General features: G+C 39.9%; 1 protein-coding gene across 1 annotated transcript in view; it reads right to left on the bottom strand.

Moving 5' to 3' along the window:
• ZRANB3 (zinc finger RANBP2-type containing 3) overlaps positions 1 to 23,290 on the bottom strand; it is a 303,113-nt gene that overhangs the window by 20,686 nt on the left and 259,137 nt on the right. The window contains exons 13-14 of the mRNA XM_035008146.1: positions 5,586 to 5,973; positions 2,148 to 2,345 (exon numbers count right to left, since the gene is read on the bottom strand). Of these exons, the coding sequence (XP_034864037.1) occupies positions 2,148 to 2,345; positions 5,586 to 5,973 (586 nt within the window). The remainder of the gene's footprint in view (positions 1 to 2,147; positions 2,346 to 5,585; positions 5,974 to 23,290) is intronic.

The raw sequence follows: 23,290 nt of genomic DNA, 5'->3' as shown, positions 1-23,290 counted from the left end.
CCATGCGTACCAAAAAATTTTGCATATAAGGCGGGAGAGGATAAATTTTATATTAAAGAAGTAAATATGTATCGTTGGAGGAAGAACCAAAATTTTTTTATATTCTTGCAAAGGAATAACTAAGTGCTTCATGGAACCTAAGGAAAAGAGATCCCTGCAGACAGAGGAAGCTCTCTCACATCTGGATCCTGAGATGTACAGAAAGGTTGCCCTAGTACATGCCAAGCACAGCAATGAAGGCAGAAGGACTGCCGAATCCCTCAGGACAAATGAAAGAAATATCAAAGCAACAGAGGGTGGTTTGACCTGGTCTGGGCTCTCACTCGGGTATTAAGTCACAGCTTAATTTTTAGAGTTTCTTTTTTAATGTACATAAAATAAGTGCATCCTATAATCACTGTGTCTTCAGATTTTTTTGAAGAACCATAGTTAATGCATTAATGTTTAAAGATCAGAAGTCATTCTCTGATTAAAAAGCATTAAAGGATTGATTCCAAATCAGTTGATATTCTCGGTAGCTAGCAGCTACATCGGGGAACATATTTCTCTTGTCATTGTTTTCATGAAGTATAATTTAATGGCTCGAGACTAGAGATGACGCATCTTGTGAAGACACAGCCATCCTTCCAGACCCTTAGAATTCCAGTTAGAACAAAACCACAGTCCCCACAAAGCACATACCACTACAGTTCTAGAAGAGCTTATGTGCATAGAATAAACATTTTCACATAGTGTGCCCCCTGTCACCCTTCTGTTTGTTTTTCATGGAAATCCATGTTAGTGGGGAGAGGTGAAACATTATCGCTTGTATGGAATTCTCAGCCCAGTGATCTGAGAAGTCAGGAATGGGGGAAAAGTTGGCATTGTCTGGAGTGGATGAGGCCAAGGCAAATCTCACTGGCCGAATAGAATTTCTAAAGGTCTAGTGATTTTTGAAAAGTATGTGTAAGTAAACCTAGCATCTGCCTTCATCAAGGGACCAATTTCCAACTAATAAACCAGAATTTCCCTGCCACAGATGAAGAGACTTAAGGTCCATGAGTTGTTTGTTCTCGGTCTGATGTTTAGTCCAGTGAGCCAAACGCTGTCCTACAACAAGGGCTTCATCAGCACTTGAGGGACTGTCAGAGCAGGAGGAAGGAAACCAGAATTATGAAGGGAATGCCCCACTTGAGACTACACCGTCTACCTAAATACCATTAAAATTAACACACCTAAAACAGGGTCCATTCCAATACATTATTTGAGAAGACCTTGAGGCATTAGAGGGAAGGAGGGCTGAGGGAAAAAGAAAGGAGAATGGCCTGAGCTCAGAAATTCTTAAATGAACGTTTCATTTTAAATGAATCTGACTCTGAATTATATCTGTGTTTAATAGCAACTGATTTAGAAGGAAAACTTCAACTGTCCCATCTCAACAGTTTTGGTGTTGTTATAATGAGAACATCCGTCTGTGGGTTACTATGGTCACTAACCGATTAACAAAGAAAATAACCCCAAAGTACTCACCAACTCTGACCAGTCGGCCCATAACGACAGTGATGTGTGACATATGGGCTGGTATGCACCCACCATCACAGCTTGAAGTAATGAATGGAATCAACCAAAGAGTAAATAAATCCAAACACTACATGGTTGGCTCCAAGTGCAGTCATGATTCATATAGTCTTGAAATTATGTACCTTGAAAACGTTTTCTTAAAAAAAACCAAAACACCCAAAATCCTAAATTTAAAATAGGCCAATTAGTTGTAGCCATTTAAAAGAAATTCATGTGCAAATGATTAATGATCTGTTAAGTAGCTGTTAATAATATGTCCATCTTACTGTTTTGTCCAAAAGAACCTTCCAAATATCAAAACCTCACCCTCGCTCACGGATGGGCCTGACCTGGATGAGGCTGGGCGAGCGGCCTGGGGGCAGCACGGGCAGAGCTACATGTCAGTTCTGCTCTCTGTGTCATGTCTGAATGCCCACAGGTCTGCTCTTCCAGCCACCTGGTATTTCAGTGGGTGGTTCCAAATGTTTAATCCAAAAATGGTAATGCAAGGAACCTGGAACGGGATAGTGGTAGCAAATCTATCAACAGTATTATCTATCTACGTGCATGGTTTGCATCTGGACACTGGAAGTGGAAACCAGACTTACCATCACCTGGCTGGGGTGTGAGTCCGTCTTCTCTCTTGATTTCTGATATTTCTTCCTTGTTTTCAGCCAACAGGTTAGGTTCTGAGGGTGCAAGGACTTGTTTTTCACAGTCAGAACTAGTCCAAACGTTTTTGGAAGTATCTTTCTGAGGATCACCTTTCTCACCTTCGTTTTTATCCTGGGTAGAGCTGAGGCTATCTAGTTGTAGAATTATGAAAATCAAACAATTTACACACAAATTTAGGTAAAATCATTATTTACTCTAAGGTCAGTTTTATTTATTTTTTAAAAAGATTTTATTTATTTGACAGAGACACAGAGAGAGAGGGAACACAAGCAGGGGGAGGGTCAGGGAGAAGCAGGCTTCCTGCTGAGCAGGGAGCCCGATGCGGGGCTCGATCCCAGGACCCTGGGATCATGACCTGAGCCGAAGGCAGATGCTTAACGACTAAGCCACCCAGGTGCCCCTACGGTCAGTTTTTAAAAAGTCACAGCTAGGTCTTATAAAAAGCAACACGGTCAACAATGTTTGTTCATTCTCTGGAAACACCTGCTGGGAGTCACTAAATGCCCCATGTGCAAATGATGGGGTGCTGGACAGGCGGTGAGGAATGAGACAGACAAATCCCTGCTTCCTAGAGTTTCCATTCTAAGTGTCAGAGACAGACCATCACCAAGGAAGCAACAAAAATCAGAGAAGGAGAATAAAGGCCAATGAATAAAGAAAAAGAAATAAAACAAGCGAATAAAACAAGGTTTTGTAATCAGGGGACAGTGGGGAGCAAAGGTCGGCAGCGCCAAGCTCTGGGTCGAATTCCATCTGAGCTGAGGGCTGTTCGGGAATCTAGGAGGCCCAGCCCGAGAGCCTGTATTCTCAAACCCGATTGTAAATGTAAATGGAAGCCATTGAGGGTTTTAGGTAAAGGAATGGAATCATCTGAGTTTTTAAAGGCTCACTCTGGTTGCTTGTACTGAAGGGCCACAGGGAGGCTAGCTGGGAGGCCACTGAGGTCTGGGAGAGGAAATGGTAACTTCTGGTAGGATGGTAGCAGCAAGGAAGACGTGGCCAGAATCAAGACAGACTTTGAAGTTATGCCAGCAGAACCTGACAAATCAAGTGTGGGAGGAGAGAAAGGAATCAAGGACGCTGCCTGCGTTTCTAGCATCATGGAGGGATGATGAGGGAAGAGAAGATTTAGGTGTTAGGTGTGGTGGTGGTGAATCAAGAACTCCACCTTGGGCCATGTTCACCTTGAGGTACCCATCACACGAGCAGGTGCAGATGAGACAGAGGCATATGGACGAGCCGCAGTTCAAGCGGGAGACAAGTGTGGACTTATGAACTGTAATATGGCAAGTATGAGCTATGTGGATATTAGGAACAAAGCGCAAGAGGGGTACCTGGCTGGCTCAGTAAAGCATACGACTCTACATCTTAGGGTCATGAGTTCAAGCCCCATGTTGGGCACAGAGATTACTTAAAAAAACAAAACAAAACAAAACAAAGCACAAGAGAAGGGTTATTCATTGACAAATATTAGTGTTCAGTATATACTATACCAAATTGTACTGAATGTCCTGGAGAATGCATTAGCAACCTTTATAGGACTGTAATTTCATAATATTGCTCCTTTAGTTTTTTTTTTTTTTTTAAGATTTTATTTATTTGACACAGAGAGAGAGAGAGAAAGCACAGGCATGGGGAGCGGCAGGGAGAGGGAGAGGGAGAAGCAGGCTCCCTGCTGAGCAAGAAGCCCAATGAGGGGATCGATCCCAGGACCCTGGGATCATGACCTGAGCTGAAGGCAGATGCTTAACTGACTGAGCCGCCCAGGTGCCCCTCTCCTTTAGTTTTTCGGATTCTGTTTCCTCAAAGTGTTATATGGCAAACACTGATTGAAAATTTTGGATGAATTAGAATTAATTCTGCTTTTCAGTACTTTTGAGGGTACATCCAAATTAGGGTGGGAAATCATTATGCCAAGTACAATAATATTAATCTAACAATTACAACCTTTATACACAGTAGTATCACTGTTACTTATATGTATTTCTGTTTAGTCAGACTTTCATAGTCACAAAAGGAGTTTTATTTTTCTTTAGGTTACTTGTGAGTTTGCTTATTAAATCAGGAGTCTAGAAACTTTTGCTGTTGCTCATGGTGTCACAAAGAAAAATCAGAACTACAAACCCTATTAAACTATGATTTTCATTGCTAAATCACTCAACTTATACTTAATGTGAACTGGCATTATTCTGTAGTCATGAGATACTTTATTTTTATGGTCTAGAGTAGTTGGAAATTGAATGAGATAATGCAAATTGTGAGAGATATTATATGGAATAAGCTTGTGGTTCCAATTTAGTTCACAGACAACAGGTGTCCACGTTACAAATATAACCACCCAGATGGCAGACTTGTCATTTTTGTAGGAACACCCAAATTGAAAGAGGAAAGACTCAGCTACTGATTACATTTTCTTTCAGATTAAAACTAAGACACAGGAGAACAAGAAAGACAGGCAGTAAAGAACAAGAGAGAACAAGAAAGAAAGGCAGTAGCAGAGCCTTTATCTTAGCTGACTCTTTGTTACTGTCACTCTCTAAAGAGTTCACATATGATGGAAAAGGAGGTGTGTACAATTATTACAACCGATAAAATAAAATGATTTCTTCCAGCTTCCAAAACTGTCAAGATGGCCTTTTGAGTTGCCATGAAAATGGTCTCTCAAACTGGAAACAAAAGAAATACTAATGATCTTTTTTCTTAAGACAACCTCAGTATTAATTAATTTCAAAAACAAAACATCAGAAAATGTAATACCATGCTATAAAAACATACTCTGATGTATGTTTATAATTTCTACTTTTAAAATAGCATGTTTTGGAAAAGAATAAACTCATAAAACAGATACCAAATTGGTTCTTAAAAGACGATCTATAGAGGAATTTTTATGATTTGTCATACAAGAAACAGGACACAATGTATATTTTACTAGGCAAAGAAGCTACCCTGGATTATTTTGCTATTTAAACAAAAATAATCTATAATTTCTTTAAAAACAAGTATTATCTACAGGAGAAAGAAAACAGCAGGTCTATGACTATAAGGCATATTTGCTGCCATAGCAACAGAGCTTCTATTCCTGCCCACTGAATTCACATCCTGCCGGCATTAATGAGAAATGTCCATTTGTGCCAAATTAATGCCATGTCACAGACGCTCAGGGATATACATTCTTGACAGAACTGGGAGCTTTCCACATTCTACCGGGGGATAAATTCAGTCTTCACTATGTAAAGTTCTTACTCTAGCTTAAAAGCTAAAGTCAGTGTCGAGTCCCACTAACCCGTGCTAATAGCAGTTGCCTCTAAAAACACAGACTATGTGAAGATAACACCGCCAGCCCCCTCCAGGGCCACACTCCATGTACTCACCAGCTCTGCCTGGAGGATTCTCACACATTTCACAGTAAGGTAACGCTGAGTTATTGATATAGGTGCAGAAAGCACACTGCCAGCCCTTTCCAGGAAGGATTGGGCTGGTTGCCTGGGCTAGAGCCGTGGTCTGCCTGGGCCGGGATGGTTTCTCCTCTGGGGCACTGCAGTGGTCATTGGTGGTGACCAACTTCAATCTTTTAGCTTCAGGTTCAACATTGCTTTCATAATCAATGATATGTCTTGTGGCTCTTTTTCCAGGGTCTGCTGGCACGACAGTATTTTTCTCTTGGAATATCCCTGATTCATCACAGGAGGTCACCAACTGTCTTTTCTTAGGTTTCGGTAAAAAGAATGATCGAATATCATGCTGTTTTTCTTTTTCAAACTAGGAAAAACAGTTATCAAATTAAGAAGCAATCTAATATGTTCTTCCTAAATGAAACAGATTAACCAACTATTTTCAGTAACCATATTCCTTTATCTTTTGAATACCTTGTTGGAAATGAATTCAGTTATGCTATGACTCTTCATATATACATATATGCAGAATATCATTAACACATCTATATACTTCCTGTGTCTAACTTTTTTTTAGCACTTACAGTGTGCCAAGCACTTTACATATATTAACTCATTTAACCCTCATGCCAGTTCTGTAAGACAGGTACTAGTATTCTTCCTATATTTTAGATGAGGACACTAACGCTTTAGAGATGTTAAGTAATGTGGCTACAGAATTTATGTAATAAAATTATACTTCATCAACTATCTGCTCTAGAGGTATATCAGGGAAAGGAGAATTGTGTATTTAAATGTTTCAAGTCAACCAAGAACCTACAAAAATGTTTCCATGCCCAAACTATAAATACAGTATTCATAAACAATGTTTTTCATATTACAATGTTTTCTTGACTAGGGAGCATTTTTTCAAATAGCATTAAAGCTATTAATTAGAACTGCTTCTTTAACAGACACATCTTAACAATTATCTTGCTTTCAAGAAATTTATTTCCCTTTTCTAAGAAAATCTCCATCATTATCTCATGTTTTTTGGTCTTCTTTTCAATGTATAAATCTCAACCTCCTTATTAGAGAAAGTGGAATACATAACTCCACAAGTGATTAGCTTGTAGAAGGAAGACAGAGGAGTCAATTTTAGAGAATTCCTGTTAGGGGTACCATAGTGGATACACACTGCATTTCCAAAGATGGTCACACCAGTTCTTATCTTATTTGACATGCTTTTCTCATAATACGACACAACACGCCTACATTTGGAGGTGGGGTCTGTGTTCCTCTCCCTTGAACCTGGGTGAATCTTTGTAACTGTCTCAATCAATAGAATGCAGTGAAAATGACACTGTGTGACTTGTGAAGCTAGGTCGTTGAAGATTATATGGCTTCCACTTGGTTGCTGGCATTCTGAATCTCTCTTTATGTCTTGGGTTGCTTGTCTTTGGAGCCTTGCCACCATGTTGTGGGGAGGCCCAGGTCACAGGGAGAAGCCATGTGTGGATGTCTGAGTTGACAACTCCAGGTAGGCCCCTAGGTTACAGACAGCATCAACTGCCAGACATGTGAGTGAATGAGCCTTGAGATGTTTCCAGATCTCAGACATGGGGTCTTCCATCAAAGTCCCCATTCACTGTGGAGCAAAGACACATCATCTCCATTACACCGATTGAATTCCTCACCCCTAGAAACCATAAGAAATAATATATGACTGTTGTTGTCTGAAGACACTAAATTTGGGGCTAATTTGTTATGCAGCAATAGATAACACTGACAGACACTATGGATAATGATAGCAAAATACCATATATTGTAAAGAAATATTTTACATAATACATCTACCTGCACTTCTTAGCAGTGGTGTATAAGAAAGCAAGATATAGCAAATCCATAGAGACAGAACAATTAGTGGTTAACAGGGGCTGAGGGAAAGGGAGATGGGGAGTTATTGCTAAATGGTCACAGAGTCTGTCTGAGGTGAGGAAAAAGTTTTGAAAATAGTGGTGACAATTGTACAACACTGTGAATGTGATATTAAGGGGCATTACCACTGAATTGTACACTTAAAAATGGTGAAAATGGCAAGCTTTATGATTATATATTTACAAATATAAAAAGGAAGGGAAAAAAGCAGGAAGATTTAGGCTGTTCCCATATTGGTAAAATTAAAACATATAAGAAAAAAAATCATGTGCCCCCCCCCCCCCCGCCAAATGTACAGCTTCTATTTTCTATGGCTGTTATTTACACAACCTCATGTACTATAAAAAGTTACCTGATTAGTTATGGAAGTTACAGAATTTAGATAAAAATATAAAGAAGGAAATTATTAACTATGAGACAAGATTTTTAAAACAAGGCACAAGGGAAATCCAAGAAAAGGGTGAAGGGGGCGCCTGGGTGGCTCAGATGGTTAAGTGTCTGCCTTCGGCTCAGGTCATGATCCCCGGGTCCTGGGATCGAGTCCCCATACCGGGCTCCCTGCTAGGCGGGGAGCCTGCTTCTCCCTCTGCCTCTGCCTCTCTCTTTCTCTCTCTCTGACTCTCATGAATAAATAAATAAAATCTTAAAAAAAAAAGGGTGAAGAAAAGCAGAGAGATTAGCAGACTAACAGAGTTTGGTGTTTAAAAAGGTAACAAAGCAAAAAAGATAGTTAAACATTTAAAGAAAATGTTCTATTCCATATAATAGGACGGCCAAGAGGGCTTTCAGGATTTTGAAAATACTAGCAAATGTTCAGCAAACATGAACAAATTCCATCAGATATTTCTAGTTAAAGCATGACCTTCCGAGTCCTTCCATGTCTGGAAATGAACTGATTTTGTTTCTAACCCTTAGTCAGTAGTTTCATGGGACATATAATTCTTTTCAAGTCTTTACAAACATTGCTCTGCTTCTTCCAACACCTGATGATGCTGATGATGTTCCTTCATAGGTTGTACTTTTCCTTTGTTTTAGAGGCTTTCAAGACCTTCTCTTTATCCCTGGTGCTCTGAAATTTCACAATAATCTGCATTTCTTTTTTTTTTTTAAGGTTTTATTTATTTATTTAAGAGAGAGAGAATGAGAGATAGAGAGCACAAGAGGGAAGAGGGTCAGAGGAAGAAGCAGACTCCCTGCTGAGCAGGGAGCCCGATGCGGGACTTGATCCTGGGACTCCAGGATCATGACCTGAGCTGAAGGCAGTCGCTTAACCAACTGAGCCACCCAGGCGCCCACAATAATCTGTATTTCTATATCTGTATCATTTATATCTATGCCTTATGCTCAGCACCCAGGATACCTTAATTTTGAATGGTACTCAGTAGCTTTAGCTCCTGGAAATTTCCATTATTCTTTGACAGCTTCTTCCCCTTTATTTTCTTTTTTTCTGGAATTACTGTTAGCAGAACGATGGAACTAGACATAATGTCTTACCTTTTATTGTCATATTTTCCTTTATTTTTGTCTTTTTACCCTCTAAATTCTTAGTTTTTCTCTCATTTATCTTGCAACCCTACAGAATTTTATTTTGACAGCTGTATTTTTTTTAAATATTTTATTTATTTATTTGAGAGAGAGAGAGAGCACAAAGGGAGAGTGAGAGGGAGAAGCAGACTCCCCGCTGAGCAGGGAGTCCGAGGTGGGGCTTGCTCCCAGGACCCTGGGATCATGACCTGAGTTGAAGGCAGACGCTTAACCAACTGAGCCACCCAGGCGCCCCTTGACAGCCATATTTTTAACATCTAAAAGTTCCTTTTTGTTTCCTGTTCCTTTTTTATAGTAGTCTGATTTTATTTATATTTGCAATATCATCTTAAATGTGAGGCTACTAATTTGAGTTTTTAAAATGTTATCTTTAGGGTTAATTTTTCTATCAGCTTATTTTTGCTCCCCTTTTTCATGCTACAGATTTCCGCCCCAAATAGCCAATGACCTTGCTTGTCCCTGCATACATGTCAATGAAAGAATAGAAGGGTTGCCTGGGAATGTGGGACACATGGGGCTTATCACCATGAAGTTCTAAAAGAACATATTGGGTGTTATATGCAACTAATGAATCATTGAACACTACATAAAAAACTAAAGATGTACTACATGTTGGCTAGTTGAACTTAATAAAAAATAAAAACATAGGGGCACCTGGGTGGCTCAGTCGGTTAAGCGTCTGCCTTCGGCTCAGGTCATGATCCCAGGGTCCTGGGATCAAGCCCCACATCGGGCTCCCTGCTCAGCGGAGAGCCTGATTGTCCCTCTCCCTCTGCCTGCCGCTCTGCCTACTTGTGCTCTCTCACAATCTGTCAAATAAATAAATAAAACCTTTAAAAATAAGTAAATAAAAACATAAAAAATAAAAGGACATAATGATTCACTGCAAGGGGTGAGGTAGATGGAGGAGCCCAGAGTGATCTCAAACTCCTACATTTCTGACTTGTAACACTGTAGGAATGATGTTTTCCTGTAATAGGGAATATAGGAAAATAACTGGGCTCCTAAAAAGACAAAAAGAGGATAAAGAAATAAGTTCACTTTTAGACACGTGTGAAGACTGATGGGTACCAGGATGGAGAGTTCCAGGAAGCAGATCTGGAGTTCAAGAGAAAGAAACAACTAGATTCACACATCTGAGAACCACTAACAGAGAGAGGTGGTTAAAGGTATAGGACTTGATGTCATGATACATGGAGGGAGAGGGTAGTGAGAAAAGGTCAAAGTCAAGGACAGAAAGTACAGAAACAGCATTAAGGGTGGAATGACGAAGAGATATTAAGCAAAGAAACATACAAGCAATAGTAAGAAAGGTAGAAAAATCAGGAGAGTGGTAGCTTTATTGGATATGTGTGCATGTGTTTTCGTTTTCCACTCATACTAGGTGCTCATTGGGCACTTTAAAACAGAAAAACCCATGTCCTTCAGTTCTGGGAAATTTTCATATATTATGTTTTCTTCCTCTGTTTTCTCTGTCCTCTCCTTCTGGAGTTCCTATTAGGCAAAAAGCTTCTGGATTGATCATTTGATTTTCTTCAACTTTTCTCACACTTGCCGATCGCTATTTGTTCTTCTTTCTTTGTGAGTTCATTACTTCTGTCCCATCCTTGTTGAATTACTATTGTCTGATATGACAGGTCCAATTCCTACGAGCTTCACTTGTCTGATTTCCTCTCCTTGTTCTGGTTTCATGGGCACAGTATTTTCTTTCACTTCTCTATGGACATTAGTAATTGTTTTGGTGTTTCCTTTTAACGTCTTCTCCATGGTCTCTGCTTCTTCTGATCCCTTTCTTGGCTTACATGCTTGTTTTGGTCTCTGCTTTTCCAGTGAAAGGATTTCCTCCAGGCCTCACAGCCTTTACTGTCCATTCATATTTAAGAATGAGACTTAATAAGCATTAAGAATAAAATGCAATGGCAAGTTTCATGTGGGGGACTTCACTGAGGTGACCAGTGACTGTCAGAGAAACCCTGTCAGTCTCCATAGTCTTTTCGTGGTCCGGTCTGGTTTTCCAGAAAGGAGTCCTTCAGTCTCCTTCCTGAAGGGTACAATGCTGGCTACCAGTAATCCGGGAGCTGATTAGGAGAAGGGTGCTAAGGATTCTATCATTAATTAAGGAGTCTTGCACATAATATGCTTGTTTTCAATTTACTGCCTTCCCCCTCTCTGAAGTGGCTCTCTTCCTAGACACATTTTGAAATACATTTTTTAAAGAATGTATACACCTGACATGGGTCTTGAACGCCCAACCCTGTGACGAAGAGTTGCACGCTCCACTGACTGAGCCAGCCAGGCACCACTGAAATACATTTTTTTAAAGGAGCAAATAAAATAGTTAAATAAATAAATAAAATATAAAAAATAGGAAACATAAAACACAAAAAATAAAATGAATAAAATATATAATAACAGGCCACTCTCTCATGAAATAATGTTTAGATAGTATGAGACTCTTTTGTCCCATTCTACCTTGTAAGGAATTTATTTCTGTAAAAACATTTTAATCTCTCCATCTTCCCACCAAAAAAAACCCAAAATAGTTTTAGGTTTGTTTATAAAAAAGCAACCCTCCCAACAACACAAAAACCTAATCTTTCAAAAAAAAAAAAATTCTCAGGGCCTTAAAACATCAGCTTTTACAGTTGATCTCTTTAATTAAGATATTTAATTAAGCTGTTTTTATTTTATTTATTTATTTATTTACTTTTTTAAAGATCTTATTTATTTATTTGAGAGAGACAGAATGAGACAGAGCACATGAGAGGGGGGAGGGTCAGAGGGAGAAGCAGACTCCCCGCCAAGCAGGGAGCCCGATGCCGGACTCGATCCAGGGACTCCAGGATCATGACCTGAGCCAAAGGCAGTCGCTTAACCAACTGAGCCACCCAGGCGCCCCTTATTTTATTTTTTTTAAAGATTTTATTTATTTGACACAGAGAGACACAGCGAGAGAGAGAACACAAGCAGAGGGAGAGGGAGAGGGAGAAGCAGGCTTCCCGCCAAGCAGGGAGCCCGATGCGGGGCTCGATCCCAGGACCCTGGGATCATGACCTGAGCCAAAGGCAGACGCTTAATGACTGAGCCACCCAGGCGCTCCTAATTAAGCTGTTTTTAAATGAACATCTTTCACTATTTAAGTAATGACTAATTTTGGAAATTAACATTTGAGAAATTCTCGCTATGTGCCAGAGGCAAGTCACAGTAAAGGTCAGCAGTGACTGACAGTAATCAGAAATTGATGGCTACCTCTGCCGCTTTGAGGGCTAACTTATCGTACTCGGGAGTAATCAGTATAGGTGTTATTTTGAACCTCAGCTGCTTGGGTTATAATAAATTGAGACTTGAGTGCGTAAAACCCAGAAAAGGAGTGTGTGGGTGTAAAGGGAATCATTTTACATAATTTTGGGAACCAAAGGATCCACTTAGAGTATAATTTTAGAAAAAAGAGAGGGCAAGATTAATTAGTAGCAATGACTTTAGTTAATGTTATGATGGCTACACTGGACAATGGTGAATGTGGCTATAGGTAGTGAACTTAGCAACGTGGCCACAGGGCTGCCAGAAGCTGTAAGGCCCAACAGAAATGAAGGCTTCCTCTGGGGTAATCAATTACAAGCCTGATCTATGTTAATAGTTATGTTTTCTGAGTGGAGCCTCTGAACAATCAGGCAAGAGGGTGGCTGATGGGGTTTCTTTGCTACTTGGCAGCTAGGAGTGATAGAAACACAGGTGGGAAAATCTCTCTGACACATCCTAACGATAATCATACATGTTGGCTGGGAACAGATAAAGGCTGCAGGTTTACTGAATAGGCGTTCTTAGCGTGGGACCCGTGGGCCTTTCACAAGACCTAGGATGGCCGCCTGTGAGCCTGAGAAACCCCTGAAATTGGCTATAAAGTGTCTGTATTGTATGTACATTTTTGGAGAGCTTTACCCTCTCCATGGTCTCAGAGGGATTCAGGACCAACAAAGGTTAAGAGCCACTGGACTAGAATAAAATATCTGAACACACGCCTGTGGTTGGAGGAGCTCCATTTCTTTCCTTCATTGTCTATAAGTAAAGACAGAGTGAAAGTTCCTATGTGAGTGTACATATGGGTGGTGAATGAACTCTTCTTAAGGAGATACAAAGAAATAAATTCCCCTAAATACTTAATGAGAATCCCTCTAGCTGTTCTCAAATAATAATTTTAAAAACGGAGTAATACCAAAACAGAATAGCTTGTGTGCAGGCCTGAAACACGCTCACTTGGCTCATCTGTCACAGTAACTGGACTCTGAACAGCTTCTTAGGAGAGAGCAAATGACATGGGAGTGCCCAGATGGCCAGAGAGAAGGAAGCTACTGATGAGGTGAGCAGAGGAGAGCGCAGGAACCGCGAGGGCTGAGAGAGCAGACAATGCTGTGCTGACAGGACTCACAGCTGTAATGTCAGGCCGGTCAACTCAAAACAAAACACACTATCCTTGATGTTTGGAGACAGGGATACATCCCCATCAGCTCCTCATGGAGACTCCAGCAGGTTCCTGGGATATGTCTGATTAATGAAAGAAGGAAGTGATCTTTAACGAGATTTGTAGACACAGATACTAAACATGAATGCAAAACTTCTATATCTGTGAGGTGCTTCTAATTACTTCTCTTTTGTCCTTTTTAATTTAACCTTTTATAAAGTGAATGTGGACACTGATTAAAGTATTTGAGAAAAAGGCAGTAAGAAATAACTGTAAACAAAATGCTTCCTAAATAAACATGTTTTCTAAAAATATTAGGTTTATTAATAACAAGACTCCCTACAGGAGCAAGCTTTATTGGTCTTACCAGAATAGACCAGAATCCTCAAGTTATAATAGCCACACTGATAGTTAAATACTCAGTACCCATCCTGTTCTGGCAGGTCTATATTAGGAAAATTACCAACCTTATTAATGTTATCAGCATTTCTCAGTGGTAAAGATAAGCAGGAACGCAGGAAGACAAAATATTTTTTATGGCTTAGGAAAGCTTTGTTACTTAAATAGCACAATTAAGCTAAAAAGGTTTTTTTTTTTTTTTTTTTATCTTTTGTGACTACATTCTTGCATTTAGAAGAGATTTACTAGCAAATTATTGACAAATATCCTAACTCATCATGACTGTCCTTGTAAAGAAAGAACTATATTAAGTGACCCCTTTAATACGTGATAAGTAAAGAACTTAAATGTAGGTGTTTGTAAGTAGGAGGAATGATCTAAGCTTATAGTAATTTTTATCACAAAGCTTTTGGGAAAATATAGTTAAGTGAACATGCCCACGTCATAAGATGTGGAAAATAGAAGATACTCCTCTCTTTGGTTATATAGCTGACACTCAGTTATTGTGTTCCTGACTTTTGTTCAATATTGCTTTTGAAAAACAAAAGAAAAAATACTGCTTTCAGTGAGAAGTGCTGGGAATAAAAACTACAAAATACTTAAGGTGGCAAAATGTGTGTTTTTATCTGAAAGGTTCAGGGACCTAATACAGTTGCTCTGTTTTGCACCATGGTAAACTCCTGCTCTTTAGAGATGAATTTCTTGGCCATGATGACAGGATTAAAAGTCAGTCAGTTATAAGAACTGAAGGAGAGGAAAAGGAAATCTCGTAAAACTCATAAAAAACAAGAAAGCACTTCAAAGCCTGGTGCTATTCCCGCACGGCTCACACCACCACCAAAAGCACCCATGTCGGGTCTTATAGACTTTGATCAAAGGGCAACTCTGGTAGGTATCATTACTGTCTCATGTCATCCGCCTCCAGTTTTTAAAAGAATTAACAAAACCGCTCTGATACAAATGGGTGACTGGGTCCTGAACGGCAGACGAATGATGCCCAGAACTGGAACTAAAGAGCCTTCACTAACATTTGTAAACAAGCCAGAGGATACAGAATGACAAAAATACCGTTTTAATCATCTAAGTAAAAAAAATGAATTTCAGTTTTCCTAAAAGGGGACTTTTTCAGATTTTGTAAAATGGTCCATTCTCATGTAGTTAAATAAAATTTTGACCGTGATCCTCTCCTTAGGCACAATATATTTTCCTCTGTGGGCATAAAGAAAACAAAGCAAACAATATAAAACAACACTGGTTTAAAAAAAAGGTGGTAAAAAAGAAAATGTTTTTATTTATTTTTAAAGATGACATCAAAAGCAGTGCAAGCAAATGTCTTTGGGAAGAGCCATCTCTTCCAATAAGGACACTTAGAATGTACAGCAAAACTCTGTATAACACACAAGTCACTAGAATGTGACTCAGAAGAATGTGACTGGAATATCACCTACTCACATGCCTCTGGTTATGGCATCTCCCCTCTCCTCCTCCTGCACAGGCCGCTGTTATACAGAATTCCTCCCAGGCCCCACTATGTTGATCCTACCTCTGCAATGTCTGGAATTTTTCTGTTCCTATTACCACTACTACTGTTAAAGCTCAGGGTGGCATTAAATTCCTTCTGGGAATGCCTGACAAAGCAGCCTTCTATATAGTCATAGCCCTAAGAATAAAAACGAACTCACTTTATTAATAGACCTGTACATATCTAATATTGCAAGTAAAATTTTGGTAAAAGGTGTATTACAGAAACCAGCTAAAACCCAAGGTCATAATGGGACTTCCTACTTCTCAGCCTGAATCTAGACAGTAGGGCCTGCCAGGGAGACACAAGCGCAGGACAGATATGCCTCTGGGGGAGCTCAGTAACTTATTAGTCCTCAACTGTGTGGCCCAGCCAAGTTCTCAGGCTCTGAAAAATCATCTCTCAGGGACAAGGGGAGAAAACCCTGAGATAGAGAGGAGACAGAATATCTCTTTACCATAGGTTAAAATGAGATGGGAGGGATGGCAGACATAATCCCCTCCCCAAATACCACTGCCTCCAAGAACCTCTGTCCCTTCTCCTTCCCATTCATTTCCCACATTGCTACTAGGATCGTCTTTTGAAAACAGAAATCTGATCATGTCATTCATCTGCTTAAAAGCCTCTGATGACACTACACTATTTTCATGATAAATCCAACTTCTTGGCATTACACGTGTGGCTTCCTCTCCATCTGATCGGGTTCTTCCCATTTGAATTGCGTCTTATGTGCCCTATGCTCATACATTCACATGGAATTCCCATTCCCAGAACAAGTGATAACTGCTCTTATCACTGTGCTTTGAGGCATGCTTTTGGTGTTCCAGAGGGCAGGCTGAACTAGCACCCACTCCCTTTGAACTCATCCTTCATAATCCAGCTCGGGTGTTTCCAAAGGGGAACCTTCCCACAAGCCCAGGTAGTTTGTTTATTCTGTCCTGTGATCCCCGAGCCTGGTTTACATATCTCTATTTCGACATGCATTATATCTCATTAAAATGATTTAATTACAGTCATCTCTTCCAATTAAAGAGTAAGTTCCAAAGGAATGTTAGCTGTTTTATCTTTGCACCTAGCATATAGTCTTTTAAAATTAATTGCTTTATTGAGATATAATCTATTTATATATCATAAAATTCACTCTTTTAAAGTGTCTAATTCAGTGATTTTTAGTGTATTCAGAATTCTGCAACTATCACCACTGTTGAATTGTAAAACATTCTCATCACCTTCAAAAAGAAACCCCATACCAATTAGGCAGTCACTCCCCATCTCTCCCTCCTCCAAACTTCTTACAGCCACTAATCTACTTTGTTTCCCAATGGATTTGCCTATTTTAGCCAATTCATATAAATGGAACCAGACAATATGTGGCCTTTTATGTCTGGCTTATTTAACTTAGCATAAGGTTTTCAGGATTCCTCTATGTTGTAGCATGTATCAGAACTTCATTCCTTTTTATGGCTAAATAATATTCCAATGTGTGACTATACCACATTTGGTTTATCCATTCATCAACCGATGGATATTTGGACTGTGACATTCATGCACAAGTTTTTATGTGGACATATATTTTGAATTCCCCTAAAAGTGAATCTGCTGGATCATATGGTAATTCTATGTTTAACATTGTAAGGAAACGCCAGACTGTTTTTCAAAATGGCTATACCATTTTATATGCCTACAGCAATGTATGAGTGTTCCAATTTTGCTATATCTTTGCCAATACATGTTGTCTTTTTTAATTTTAGACATCCTAGTAGGTGTGAAGTGGAATATAATTGTGGTTTTAATATAACCTTAATGTATGTTTATGTAATGAATGATCTTTAAATGCTCTATACATATACACATCACATAACTAATACACATCACATCACTCTGACTAAATCAAATTGAAGTGTTTCAGTGTGCTATTCATTCCACAAATAACTGAGGGCCCTCAGTGTGCTAACTCTAATAATGCATCTGGTATAGTCTGGCAAGGTCATGAAGGCAGACTGGAAAAGAAAGGCCTGAGTTCAATCCCAGCTTTGCCACTTATTGGCTGCATGAACTCAGGTAGATCACTTAACCTTTCTGAGCTTTAGTGGGTCATGGTAATAGTATCTGCCTCTTGGTGTAGCTATGAAGGTTAAATAAAATTACGTGTTTTAAGGGCTTAGCACAGTGGCTGCATGGAATAGCTACTCAATACATGTTAATTATTACTGCTGAGTGAATTATTATTACTGAGTGAATTGAAGTAATAAAGACAAATGCCTAATAATAGCACTATGTGATGTAAGCCATGACAGAGATATTTATATGTTTCTGTCCATAACAACGAGGTTACCCTCTTGTCCTTATTATTAGGCTATTACACAGACTAATCATACAATGTTTACAGAGTGGTTTGAATTCTAAAATATATATAGATAAATATTCTAATTTAAGATGTGTTAGTGTCAAGAAACCAGTATATTCACATATTCAAAAACAAGAGATTTGGGTATGAAAAATTTAGACTTTATGAATGCCACAGCTCCTATGGTCAACTTTATTTTGCTGTTACCATTTTTTCAACTAGACACTATGTGGAAAACAAGGTTATTTTTAATTTGCATGAGATAATTTCTTATTGCCCTCCTTAGCCCACAATAAAACAAACATTTCATACAATGTTGGTATTTAATAAAAAATGCAATGTTTGTTTTTGAATTTTGAGGGCATATTTTTAAATTTCATAGTTGTGCTAAAGAGCCTTCCTTCCCAACTATACACAATATTTTTTGCAGTAAACCAGCAACCATCCTACATATTATTAATGCAAGTATGAGTGTTTAAAATACAAATCTGCTTTGGGTTAAGGATGTTTGAGGCTTTGAGGACAGCAGACCAGGGGACTTGAGGATGGGTATGCTAGAGAAAAGACAGTGGTGTGAGCCAGGTCAAAGATGCAAGTACTAAGGCAGGGTAAGAAAGGTAGGCAACCAGTTAGAGTCTAATAAGGAGAAAGTAAAACTGTGAGACATTGAATTATGAGCCCACAAAATGAAAACAACTGGTAAGGTAAAACACAGATCTCAAAATCAGAGACTGAATTTGGGATCTGGAGACCTGTTCCAAAATGGAAAGAGAACTATTGTTTGAAGAAACAAAATGGAAGCAGCTCTGGCCTCCTGAAACTTGAAGAGAAACCAAGCAGAAGTTGGTTGAGTGTTCCAATTTTGCTATATCTTTGCCAATACATGTTGTCTGTCTTTTTAAATTTTAGACATCCTAGTAGGTGTGAAGTGGACTTGTTGGGACTAGTTACCCATACTAAATTAGAGTCCCTTCTTTTGCTCACCTATGAATCACTAATGTACCAAGTTTCTCTTTGGATACTTTATAGTGTACATAAAATAGATGGAAGGGACCTCAGAAGTCATCCAGTGATCTAGATGGCTGGATAATGATGTTACTGTTTATCCATTAAGGGCCAAAAGAGAAAAGGGCTCTGTAGAGGTTAAGAGAAGGGCCCAATCCCCACACCTATTGCTAAAGAAAGTGATATTCCTCAGATGGAGCATAAATGAAAATAGGAAGCCTTCCTATTGGAATACTCCACTCAGTGTATTTTATTCAGAAATAGCCTTTAATCACTTGGAAATGACAATATAGAATAATAAACTCCATATCTTTCTCTCCTTCCACCTAAAATGACCAACTTTATCACTCAACATTAAACCACTGTAGGAAAATCAAAACACCTCAAAATCAAAACAGTACTTAGATGTCATGTACATGCAGAGGTAGAAAAAAAGGAAGAAGCCTGAGAAACAGGCATCTGAGGCAGTGACCCTGGTGATAGACTCTTGGACAGTGCTGGTTACTTAAGGGACAGTCAACTGGGCTGTGCAGAGCTATCTCTCCTCGTGGTGGTGGGATGTTTTCATTGAGTTGGACTTCAATTTGAGTTACATTTGGATTAATAATTTCATTAAAAAATGTAAATATATTTAGGATGGGTAAAGAATTGTGACTCATTCAGTTATGGGGATTAATTCCATGCAGGGTATTAATCAAATATTTCCCAACAGCTATAGCAGGAGCATTAACCAGTGTTGCACTGAAGCAGAGTCCTAGAGGCCCCATGCTATGCCAGGTCACAGGGATGGACAGAAGGCCCTATTGGTGGGGTGAGGGAGCACATTAAGGGGACTGAAGAAGTGGCTATTTACCAAACATTACCAAAATATTGAATATTGTAACAATCAGTACACTTATACCCATATATACTGGTAAAGTACCATTTTTTTTTATCCCAATAGTTAGCAGAAAGAGAATTCTGATTAAGAGAGGAAGGAGATAGAGATAATGCCATTCTGAAAGGCGATGAATACCAGGTGAGAGAGATGGAAAGAGATACCAACACTCAGATAAAGACATTGTCCAGGAACACTGCTCATTCTTCCCCTCCTCTTCTTCCTAACCATAGGGCTTTCTGTCCCCCAAGCACATAATCATACTAATATTAGCCTCTAGAGCAATTCACAGAAAACCAATTTATCAAAAGCCCATATGCTAAAAGACAACTGACCTAAAGCCCAATTCCCTGAAGACCAACTTGCCAAATTTACCAAATTTATTGGTTTTCTAAAACTCATTTATAGAGTTCATAGCATTTTGAACAAGATGTACTGTCAGGGTTAAGATGACTGGGGAGCTTGGGATGCAGGTGTTGGGGCCTCCTGATTCTTCCTGCCCTCAGTTTATCCTTTCTTTGCCCTTCAAGCTCACTGTCTGCTCCTTGATCCCCTTCTCTTTTGAGTCTCTCAGGCTCCTGTTCACCAGGGCTGATGGGCCAGGCTGAGTCATGTGCTAACATACCCAATCTGTTTTTCCCACAGTGGAAGGTCCCTCTTCTTGGCCCCAGCTCAAACCTCCAGCTGCAGCCACAGGGCACTGGGACAGGTAGAAAATGAACATCTCTTAAAATGCTGACACTCCAGAAATATTCACAAGCTGTTAAAAACCATCCCATTAGAACTGTTATAAGCTTTTCAGATAAATAAGCTTTTGATGACAATGGGCAAATTTGGTTAATTTGGCAAAGATTGAGAAAATTGGAAATATTCAAAAAATGTTAAATGTAGGAAATTTTAAAAAATGCTTTAAAAAAGGATCAGAAAGAAATTAGTATAAATAGAAAAATTCCCATAGGAAATGCTGAAATTTTGGCAACATTCAGAAGAAAAATATGTTCATCAGACTAAATATCCTTAGGACCTTTCAACAAATTATTTCTTAAAATGCATGAAGCTGGAGGGTATAAAGACAAAGTGGTAGTAGCAATGCACACCTAAACTCATTTAAAGCACATTTCACATCCTGGCCAAAACCCAATCAAATATAAACAAAGCAAAACCAAATCAAGACAAATGGTCTCCACATTATAGAACTCCAATTTATAGAAAACCATGTGTGCATAAAGACATGTAGTGAGGCCAGAGTGGTTCAAGATAGTGGAGCAGAAAGATCCTGAACTTACCTCTTCCCATGTATACAAATATACAGATACATATAGATTTATTCTCTCTCAAAAAGACTGGAAAACTAGCTGAAGAGCTTATCTACAACAAAGGATATGAAGGCTACATCAAGATAGGTAGGAGAGGCAGAGACATGGTTTTGTCAAGAACCCTACCCTTGCCAGAGGGAGGGATCTCAGCAGTCCAGCACTTCTTCCAGAGAAGCAAGGTGCTGGTGCCCCATATCAGACACCCCAACCCCTGGGATTTACACTGTAGAGATAAACCCCCAAAAAGTCTTGCTCTGAAAACCAATGGGGCTTATATCCAGGAGACCCAAAAGGCTATAGGTAATTAAAAGTCTGTTCTTAAACGGTTCCTGTGCAGATTCACTCATCGTAGGACCCAGGGCAAAAGCAGAAGTTTGAAAAGTGCCAGGACCATATGCAAAGGAGATTCATTAGCTATTCTTTAAGCATCTGCTAGAGACAAGCATCTGCTGGTGACAAGCATCTGCTGGTAGGGCCTTCTCTGGGAAAGGAGGTACTGGTGGGTGTCATTTTTGACTGCTTACCTCACCTTGCCATGCCGGCAGGCACCACTTTGGCACTACCTCAGCCTTGCTAGCACCAGTGGGCTTGCCCTGCCCCAATGTTCTCCCATGGTCATGCTGAGGCTGGCAGGCCTGCCCTGGCCCCAAGCTCCCCTGCAGGTTCCTGAAGCCAGTGGGCTTGCCCTGGCCCTGAATGCTCCTGCTCTGCTACTGTAACCAGTGGGCTAGTCCAGCTGACATGCTCTCCTGTGGCCCTGCTACAGCCAAGATTCCCACAGCTCTGCTGAAGCTGGCAGGCATGCGCAGTCAACAGAGGGGAAACCCCTCCAACGGCTGGCTTTGGTGGCCACGGTGGCCTGTGTTGCGGGGCCCCATGAGACTAAAACAATCAGAGAGACAGATCTAGGCAGATGATTAACACCAGGGCATAGCTCACAAAGTACATTGAAACAAACTCCAGTATTCCTATGAAAAAGGCCTTGTTACGTGTCCTAGAGCGTCAGCCTGAGGGACAGACTACAGATTTACCACAAAACTAGAGGCAACAGAGGAACTCTCAGGGAATGTAGGCTGTGAGACACCAGCTGTACTCTTCCTTGGCCTCACTACAACTTGCTGCCATCCCCCAGCAAGGAGTGTATCCACTTGTCTGGAGCCCCAGTGTGCAACTGGCACCAGGGCACACCTCCAAGTCACCTGGTTGGGAGGCCAGCAGGGGTTATGAGTACAGTCCCACAGGACTGTATATATATATATATATATATATATATGTTTTTTTTGAATTTTACTTTTTAATTTTTTTTAAATTTTATTTTATTATGTTATGTTAGTCACCATATAATACATCATTAGTTTTTGATGTAGTGATCCACGATTCATTGTTTTCGGACTGTATATATTTGCAAATTTAAAAATCAGCTGCTTCAGGGTCTCGCTTCCAGTTAGCTTGAAATTAGGTGCTGACTGGGGCGCCTGGGTGGCTCAGTCGGTTAAGTGGCTGCCTTCGGCTCGGGTCATGATCCCAGGGTCCTGGGATCGAGCCCCACGTCAGGCTCCCTGCTCGGTGGAGAGCCTGCTTCTTCCTCTCCCTCTCCCTCTCCCTCTCCCTGCTGTTCTGCCTACTTGTGCTCTCTCTCTGTCAAATAAATAAAATCCTTAAAAAAAAAAACTTAAAAAAAAAAAAAAGAAATTAGGTGCTGACTGAGGTCTCTCCCTTTCAAACACTGACAGGGCTTGGCACACCATCAAAAGTGGGACCCATCAAGAATAATTCAGGCTGCTTAGACAATCACAAAGGTACAAGAGGAAACCAAAAACTAGGGCAAGATGGAACAATAAGGTTCATCACCTACACAAGAAAAGTCCAAGACTCAGAGGAAGCTGTTATACCTAATATATATACATAGAAACAAAGAAAGAAAAGCAAAATGAGGAAACAGAGGAATATATGCCAAATGAAAGAACAATAAGAACCCCAGAAAAAAATCTTAATGAGACGGCTATAAGTAATTTACCTGATAAAAAGTTCAAACTAATGGTCATAAAGATCCTCATCAGTCAGGAGGAGCAAGATGGTGGAGGAATAGGAGACCTAAATTTCGTCTGGTTCCAGGAATTCAGCTAGATAGGGATCAAACCGTTCCGAACACCTACGAACTCAACAGGAGATGGGAGAAAAGAATAGCAGCAACTCTCTGAACAGAAAAGCGACCGCTTACTGGAAGGTAGGATGTGCGGAGAAGTGAATCCAAGGCGATATTCAGTAGGATAGACGGCAGGGGAGGGGGCCTCCAT

Source organism: Mirounga leonina, unplaced genomic scaffold (genome assembly GCF_011800145.1).
Source record: "Mirounga leonina isolate KUSES-001 unplaced genomic scaffold, KU_Mleo_1.0 Mir_151, whole genome shotgun sequence".
Taxonomy (NCBI): domain Eukaryota; kingdom Metazoa; phylum Chordata; class Mammalia; order Carnivora; family Phocidae; genus Mirounga; species Mirounga leonina.
Note: the sequence above shows the minus strand (reverse complement) of the source record. Positions and strands in the feature narration are given on the sequence as shown.